The sequence below is a fragment of the Erigeron canadensis genome, chromosome 5, assembly GCF_010389155.1.
Source record: "Erigeron canadensis isolate Cc75 chromosome 5, C_canadensis_v1, whole genome shotgun sequence".
In the NCBI taxonomy this organism is placed as follows: Eukaryota; Viridiplantae; Streptophyta; class Magnoliopsida; order Asterales; family Asteraceae; genus Erigeron; species Erigeron canadensis.
In genome coordinates, this window is record NC_057765.1 from 33067840 (window position 1) to 33076804 (window position 8965).

Genomic DNA, 8965 nt, shown 5'->3' on the forward strand with positions numbered 1-8965 from the left:
TTTTTTTTGTTTTTCTCGATTTTCGATTTTACGGTTCGGTTTTTGTTCTCCATTCGAAATTATATGGGGAAATGTCTAAAATATCTATAATGATTATATTATATTATTAGTCATTAATTTTTTAATATATCTCTATTAACTCGTGATATCAATTATTTTTACACTAATTATCTACACTACTCGACGTCGCATCTACCATCAATAATTGTCCCCATCACCAAACCGTCATTGTCACGAATACCGCCGCATTGCACTAATTTTTCATTCTATTATGTTTTCAATTTCATTAATTCAATTATTCCATTCCAATACTATCCTATTCACTTCAAGTCAATTCATTGAAATATATATAGCGTTTTAAAACTAAACTATGGTTTAAAAGAGAGAGGAAAAAGGGAAACTCGATGTAATGTCAGTGTTAGAGAGGTAAGTGAAATGTGCCGACATCCAGTAGGAGCCACGTCAGTGTTGTATGTATTTTACGTAAAATAAACACTAACGTTTCTGTCCCTAATCTTGCAATAAATTGATGGTTACGATATCTCATTTCTAGGTCTATATCTTCGTAATTACATTCAACTTTATGCCCTAAATTCCTAATATTTAATAATTGCTGTTAGTACATAATAAATACGGAGTAATAATAAATAAATAATTATTGCTATAAATAAATAAATTGTTCAATGTATCTTCGTCTTCTTCAACATCCGTACGATATAGCCATTCCATTCCTCATTTTCAAATCAAATCTTAGAAAGAACTCGAATCTCGGACTTTAATTAATTCACCCTTTTTTCAAGGTATATTCATTCATTCATCCTTTACACTTTTCAATCTATATATAAAAATGATACATATATACTATATTATATTATACATATAATATATATTATAAGTTGATTGTATTGCATTTAGGTTTTGTACTTGTTTGCTGCATGGTTTGATCCACATATTTATTTGATGTATGTTTTTAAATATTCATTTTTTGTGTTTGTGTGTTTTATGGTTATGAATGTAATAATGTGATTGTTGTTTTGGTTAAAGCTGTACTTGATTTTAGTTAGTTTGGAAGATTAAGGATTGATTTGAAGATCATTAGGGTGTTTTTCACCTTTTTTTTATTATATTTTATGCATTTTGGTTACAAGATCAGCTAGACAGATACGAAATCGGATTCGTTTTTTTACGGTTTTTGGATCTCGTCTGGTCTGTAGTTTTCTTAGCTTTACATACAAGTGTTATTGGGATGAAACTTGCATTAGCTGTAGGCTTTAAATTGTATTTTTGTGGATTAAAGGTGCATTGATCGAAGGGAGTCTGTTAATCTATTGAAACTAATGGAAATGGTTGCGTTTTATCGGAAATAGTTTTTAAGACAATACCATCTTTTACTACTTGAAATCTGGAATTGAAACTTCAAAGTTGTATTAAGGATTTACATGTCGGAAAAATTTAGGTATTTGAAGGCATTGGATATCTTTGCCCAGATGATGGACAGAACAAATCAAAAAAAAAGAAGCAAACATACAATTCATTTCAAAGGTGTATCTTTTCTTGAAACTAACAGTATGAAACAGACATTTTCAGCAATAAAGTTTTGATAAAGAGTAAGTTGTACGGAAAATTGAGTGATGACTTTATCAATGGTCGTTTAGTATCATTTACTGAAAATGATGTATTGGATGGTGTTAGTAGTGTTAGTAGTGATAGTGAGGAACTTGTAAAGCTTTTATACAGACTGAAACCTCGTTGGGTGTATTGTAATAACTTTGACAAGTTACTACTATTAGTGAACACATCTCGAACTGACCCGCCTGTCCAACCCATTCATTTTGTTGCCTCAATTAAGTCATCAAGTCAAGGTATCTAAGGGTAATGGAGGGAACCCTAGCCCCGGTACCACAATTGGATATCCATCGACTCGCTCTGTTTGAGTCATATGATGCCAGTACAATACCTCCATCCTAATCCCCACATGATCCGGGCACCCTGAAAGATCGAACCCGCGTATTTAAACTTCACATGTGGGTCTAGGCTTCATTGGTAACGGGTACCTTAAAGGAATTATTTTTCGTGCCAAGCGGGGAATTATCTAGGAACCACATGATTTGGGTTCTAAATCTGCCACTGAAAATTGCTCATTAAAATGTAGCATTCTGAATTGATAGATATATTTATTTTGGTGAGATCTGTACGAAATTAAAGATATGCACGAAATTGCCTTAAATCATTGGAGAGGTTAAGTGGTTATTATTTTAACTGACCCCAAACATTTGATGATGGAATGTCAGGCCTTCTACCTTGACTGTAAACTATAATTAGTTATATTTTGTAACATAACCTGTTGCTATTGTGGACCATTAATTTGTTTTATAACCTGGATATTTGATTGAAATGCAGGTTATAATTGCGGATGGGGTCAAAGCCAGTAGAGTATTTAATAGAGGCTTCATCAGGGGCACATTTTTCTGGCTTTCATATGAATGGGATGCAGTCAAGAAATTCACAGGTAGAGCAGGCAACAACTTCAGTGACTGAAAACGTGCAAAAGCAGCCTTTTATCATTGGTATGTTATCTGCATGAACACATCCATAGTGCACTTGCTTACTTGTAAAGTTTTGGTATAACCATTAATGACAAGTTAGTAGATTTATCACTCTATGTGTGTGATATAATTTATTTTTTTTCTTGAGCTATATGTCATGCTTTTTGATGATGTGTTTCTATTATTAATATCTTGATTAACAACCAGGGGTTGCTGGAGGTGCAGCTTCAGGAAAGACTACAGTTTGTGATATGATTATAGAGCAGCTTCATGATCAGCGTGTTGTACTCGTCAACCAGGTATCTTTTTCTTTGCTGAAATAATTTAAAAATATATGTAATAGTGTGTGTAAGAGGTTCTGTTCAGAGCTATCATTTTTTTGTACTTAATTTTTTTTTTTTTCATTTGTATGCTTCTTAATCTGCTTTTTGGTTTATTAATATAATAATAATTCTACTTTGTACTATGTTTTGATTACATAACATGTGTGTTATCAAGCTGATAGGTATCTGTGGTTGTATTTGCAGGACTCATTCTATCATAATTTGACACCAGAAGAACTAACAAGGGTTCATGAGTACAACTTCGATCATCCGGGTAAATATTGTTACTTTCACTTTCTATATTCCTAATAACCTTCAAAGAGAAAAGGGATTATATATCTCTTTTCTGATAGACAGGCATTTTAATATCTGGCCTTAATTGTAAATCACCTTTTGTAGGCTCCTTTCTTTTAATTGTTCCAAACCAGTTTTGTTCTCCTGTTTCTGATGGTATTTATTTATATTCTTTTACAGATGCTTTCGATAATGAGAAGTTATTGTCAGTTGTGGAGATGTTGAAGCATGGGAAAGCAGTCGATATTCCGAAATATGACTTCAGGAGTTATAAGAACAGCATCTCTCGTAGGGTTAGTTCTTATAACATAGCCGGGAAAGTTCTTAATGATTTTCCCACATGTAAAGAGCTTATCTTTGTAGCTTTTTATTTCAAAGTGCATAAACACAGTTTTTTTCCTCTCCTTAATGTGCGTTTTTATGCCATTGTCTTAGTTCTTCGTTGTTAGTTTATGAAGTAAACAACTTAGCTTAACTCATTTATATTCTAGCCAGCAGATGGCCTAACAGTATCCAAGGTGTATCATAGGTTCTCCTTAGTAGTTTTACGTTCAAGTCCCATCCAGGACAAATTGTGTCGTGTGTGTGTGTTTGCTATGTGAAATAAGCATAGTCTTTTTGCATGCAATTTCGTTTTGTACATTTAATTAGTTGACATATTACCATAAAAACCTTAATTTCTCAATTTAATAGTAGCTTGCTAATCATCAAGGTTGTAAATATCGCTTTTCGGTATCGTCTTGGTCGACCACCGATAAGCGATATATCGGAGACATATCGGATTTATTGGGAATATATCATCTCGGTCCACCACCGATAAGCGATATATCGGGGATATATCGGCCGAGATAACTGAGATTTACAACCATGCTAATCATAGCCCTTAGGGCTATGGTAAACTTGCAGTTAATTAGTGTACATGGCCATTGAAAGTTACTTATGGGGCGGCTATTTTTATGTACAGCATTTTACTGCGTGTTAACCATAGCCCCAGGGGCTATGATTAGCAAAATCCAATATAATAATAATGTTGCTGCTGTTTTTAAGCAGAAGGGTAAAGCAGAAAGCTTTGTATAGCTTAAACGGCATCAAGTAGAAGACCTCCTTATTAGTATCTCATCGTTCTTTGTGCCTCTCTTTTTAGCGGGAAATATTATTGATATGTGTGGAAAAATTGTCATTCCTTTTGTTTGTGGTGAGATATAATCTAATTAAAAATATTCGACAAAGTAATTGGATCTGAGACTTATGGCAGGTGAATCCTTCAGATGTCATAATTTTGGAAGGCATACTTATATTTCATGATCCCCGTATACGTGATTTGATGAACATGAAGATCTTTGTTGATACAGGTTGTATACAGTCCTTACATAAGTTTGAGTTCAATGCTTAATTATATTATCTTTTTTACATATCCAATTTGTCCTTTGGTGTGAATACCTAAACATATAACAACTCAAATTCTTTATCCATGAGCTATTTTGATATAAATGAATTTGTTCGCTCATTTAGTAGTATTTACAATTGTGATTTTCAGTGCAGATGCTGATGTTCGCCTTGCAAGGAGAATAAGGCGTGATACAGGTGAAAAGGGACGAGATATCGGTATGGTACTCGATCAGGTTAGTTGAAGATTCCGATCCTTTTGTGATAGAAGTTTTAAACTAGAGTTTACTTTTTACTCTCCTGATAATTTACCTTTGATTTTGACACATCTCCATCTTATTTTTTTTTTTTGAACTGCAAATCTCCATCTTATTTCTAGTTCTATTTTAAGGTCTATGTTTTAGACCTACCAATCTTTTTTCACTATGTTAAATTGTTTTGTTAAAATTGTTAAATAGCTCATATACGCTTGGGTCTGAAAAGTCATTTTATATGAGTCGGAGTGGGCTCTAAGGTTAACAAATCTCTAAGAGCCTTAAATTTTCATTTTGAATGATTCTTTATGGTAGATCTGTCTTCATTTATTCAATATCGTATGTTTAGTAACAAAGTTGGCTTATTTGCAGTACTCAAAGTTTGTAAAGCCAGCTTTTGATGACTTTATACTCCCAACAAAAAAGTATGCTGATATTATCATACCTCGGGGAGGAGACAATCATGTAGCTATTGATTTAATTGTCCAACATATTCGCACAAAACTCGGTCAACATGATCTTTGTAAAATATACCCCAACCTATATGTCATTCACTCCACTTTTCAGGTACAACTTCAAGTTCCATAGCTCATGATATTTTGCATCTTCTGTTTTTTTTCTTTTTTGGTATTTTTTTATACTCTCATTGTTTGTTGTTTCTTCTCATGCAGATACGTGGCATGCATACACTTATACGTGATGCTCAAACAACAAAACATGATTTTGTGTTTTATGCGGACAGATTGATTCGCTTGGTGAGTTCTTTTTCTGGGGTGGGGAACATTGTTTATGTTATATGTGCATAATTGTCAATTGGTTTATTCAGGTTGTTGAGCATGGTTTGGGACATTTACCATTTACAGAAAAGCAGGTGTTAACTCCAACCGGTAAGCTTCTGCACCCACATTGGATTGTATTGTAGTAATGCTATTGATTAATGGCTCATTAGTTTTGTCACGTAAGCTGCAATATTTTGTGCAACCAATTATTATTGCCTTAATGATGTTCTTGGATTGTGTCAATTCAGGCTCAGTATACACAGGTGTAGATTTTTGTAAGAGATTATGTGGAGTTTCTGTCATCCGGAGGTATTTGAATTTAAATCAGCTTCTTAAGGTTATTCTGAATATCATATTTTAGGTAAAATGTTGGGGTTATTGTTTCTTAAGTATGGTAGATCTGTATGTGGCTACCCTATAAATTCAGTAGCCAATCTGCAACAAGTTTGTTTGTTGCTAATTAAGTAGAGCCAATTTGTTTGCAGTGGCGAGAGTATGGAGAATGCATTGCGAGCATGTTGTAAGGGTATCAAAATAGGAAAGATTCTTATTCATAGGGAAGGCGACAATGGCCAACAGGTTTGTGTTAATGCTTTTATACGCATGCTCCACAAGACCACTCTTTCTTAACTTAAGTTAAAATCTAGAGGCGACAAAATGGGTGGGTCAGATGGGCTGGGTAACAGGTCAAAATAAAACACATATTGTCCTACTTCTCTTTCTGCGCAATGTCTAGCGTCAAATGTGAGTAAAATTTAAGATAACTTCATTGATAATCCACGTTGGTTTTATGAATTGAAATTTTGTTGGTGGGCGTTCCTTCCCTGCTCGATTCTTGTGTCCTGTTTTCTTGAACCTTTTATAATTTATCAAATTTATATTTTTATATCTATCAACCCATACTAAGTATAAAAATACCATGATTGACTGATTTATAAAAAAAGATTTGTCAGCCCCAATTTTGCTCTCTGAAGACATAACCACCCTGTTCATACACTTAAAAAACTAGGTTCAGGTGTTTTCTGCACAGAGACCTCAATATAAATACTTTTGAACTATTTCTGCAGTTAATATATGAAAAATTGCCCCAAGACATATCTGACAGGCATGTTTTGTTATTGGACCCTATTCTTGGAACAGGTTAGTTTCATAGATTTCTTATAAGTCATTCATTTGAATGTGTTCGTTTCTGACAATCACAAATGATTTATTCAGGCAATTCAGCCGTTCAAGCTATATCTTTGCTTCTAAAGAAAGGGGTACCCGAGGCCAATATCATATTTCTAAATCTAATATCAGTAAGTAGGGTAGCTAATCATATACGCAACCTTTTGACCAAAATTGTGAAAGCTAATTATGAACAAATTGTGTTTGTTGCCAACAGGCACCACAAGGAGTGCATGTAGTCTGCAAGCGGTTCCCTAGAATTAAGATAGTAACATCAGAGATAGAAACAGGGTTGAATGAAGAGTATCGTGTTCTTCCTGGCATGGGAGAGTTTGGAGACAGGTATTTTGGGACAGATGATGAATGAATTCAACCCGATTATAGAAATACAAAATCAAGCGGTGGTCGTGAAATTGTTTTCAGTTTTGAGTTGCGGTGAGACTTCTTGTCACTTGTATCTCTTTGTGGACTTGGTTGAGTCCTGAGTCATGGATTAGTTGGATTAATATACACATGACATGGTTAACAGGCTATATCATATATTATATGGTAAGAGTTTTTTTCCCCCTTTTTTTCCTTTTCCTTCTTTCGGTAACTTGTAATCTTTCATTTTCATTTCAAGGCTGTGTTGAGTTCCCCAACTTTACTACTCCAAATGGCCCTTACTTTCTTCCTTTTGAAAAAAAAAAAAACCTTGGGAACATGTGTTATCTTTATAATTCTTCACTTCATATCAAAATTTTAACTCGAGACATAACCTCAATCGGTGGAACACAATGCTTTCAAGAGTACAAAAACAAAGGAATAAATGGGCTCTTATGCGGTCACGTTTGTCTTTCTTTTGAAGAATTATACTCGACTCGAGTTTGTCGGATGGTAGAGCTGGACTTTTTAGGATTAGTGATTATAGATGGTGGGCACAAAGGAGGCAAAGTTTTTGTCATGCAGATCAAATTCAATTGTTGAAATTGTGTTTTATGCCTTTTTAAACAAAAGTTGAACGTGCTAATAGAGATGTCTGGCTGAATCTAATTTCTTTGAGAATTTTGCTATGGTTAGTCCTAACAATAGCAATTATGGTTAACTTGAAGAAATTATCGTACATGATGGTTGATCATTTTTTTTATCTATACTATTATATATTATATAATAAAGCAGATTCCCCGTCTAAAATTTTAAGTTTTAACGTTTACTTTCCCAAAATGCTCATTCTATCAATTCTATATTATCAAACACCTTTTCTCTCTCCTCAAATCTCAACCAATCATTTTTCTTCTCTCTCCTTCATAAATCATTTAGTCATTCAATTCATTCAAAATCTTTTATCTCACAAACCGTACATCGATAAATTATAAAAATTATATGGGTGTTCTTAAAATTTCATGCTCTTTCATTGAAGATGTCATTCGATATACTTTCGACGAATTTTTAAATCCGAAGGCGGAACCCGTACGGTTAAAGCCTTTGACTATCACACTTTATGACCTATCATCCCACCATCTCACCGCCGCAACGCGCGGGTATTTACTCTCGTTATACTAAAACACAATTGATCTAATAAATAATTAACCAATCACAGCTCCTAATTTCTTTCAATTTTAATTTTGACTTTCTTTGACTTTTATTATATAAATAAATAAATATTAAAAGATTATTATGAAAAAAGTGCCGACAGCCTATATCTACGTATTAAGATAAAGTTATAAAGATAAGTAATCTTTTATTAAAGAAAGACAAATTTGTCGATTACCCATTACTAGATAAATTTAAGAAGATACATATAGATTATTAAATATTATATTATTATTTAATTATATTATTAAATGAAAGTATATTAGATTAGGTTATAATTAGGATAATCATTGTTATTGTTAGTAATTGAAATCAAATTATACTTAGGATACAAAATCTTTTTATATAAACTGAAACCTACAAATAAAATCACAACACACGAAATCTTTAAAAATCTTACGAACCAGCCGTTACTTTTATTATTCTTAACTGTGGCTAACGAAAATAAAATTATTTTTTTGCAAGACATCAATGAAAACCCGGTTATACCATCAAACCTTGATATGATTTAACATTCTGTATTAACACTTGAATATTTCAATTTCTTTTCAAGTATATTTTAAAATTTAATGTATAAGAATTTTTTTGGTTCCATATATACTAATTCTTATATTGATGATGTTGTAAAATCTGTGTATTTGACA

The 8965-nt window shown here is 33.0% G+C and overlaps 1 protein-coding gene across 1 annotated transcript; it reads left to right on the forward strand.

Moving 5' to 3' along the window:
• Positions 1 to 671: 671 nt before the first annotated feature.
• LOC122600087 (uridine kinase-like protein 4) lies at positions 672 to 7313 on the forward strand. The gene is made up of 15 exons (XM_043772744.1): positions 672 to 800; positions 2401 to 2567; positions 2754 to 2845; positions 3074 to 3143; positions 3344 to 3456; positions 4419 to 4515; positions 4706 to 4785; positions 5176 to 5370; positions 5475 to 5558; positions 5630 to 5690; positions 5831 to 5891; positions 6068 to 6161; positions 6650 to 6722; positions 6798 to 6880; positions 6967 to 7313. The coding sequence occupies exons 2-15, from the start codon at positions 2414 to 2416 to the stop codon at positions 7114 to 7116; spliced, it is 1407 nt and encodes a 468-aa protein (XP_043628679.1). The 5' UTR covers positions 672 to 800; positions 2401 to 2413; the 3' UTR covers positions 7117 to 7313.
• Positions 7314 to 8965: the final 1652 nt, after the last annotated feature.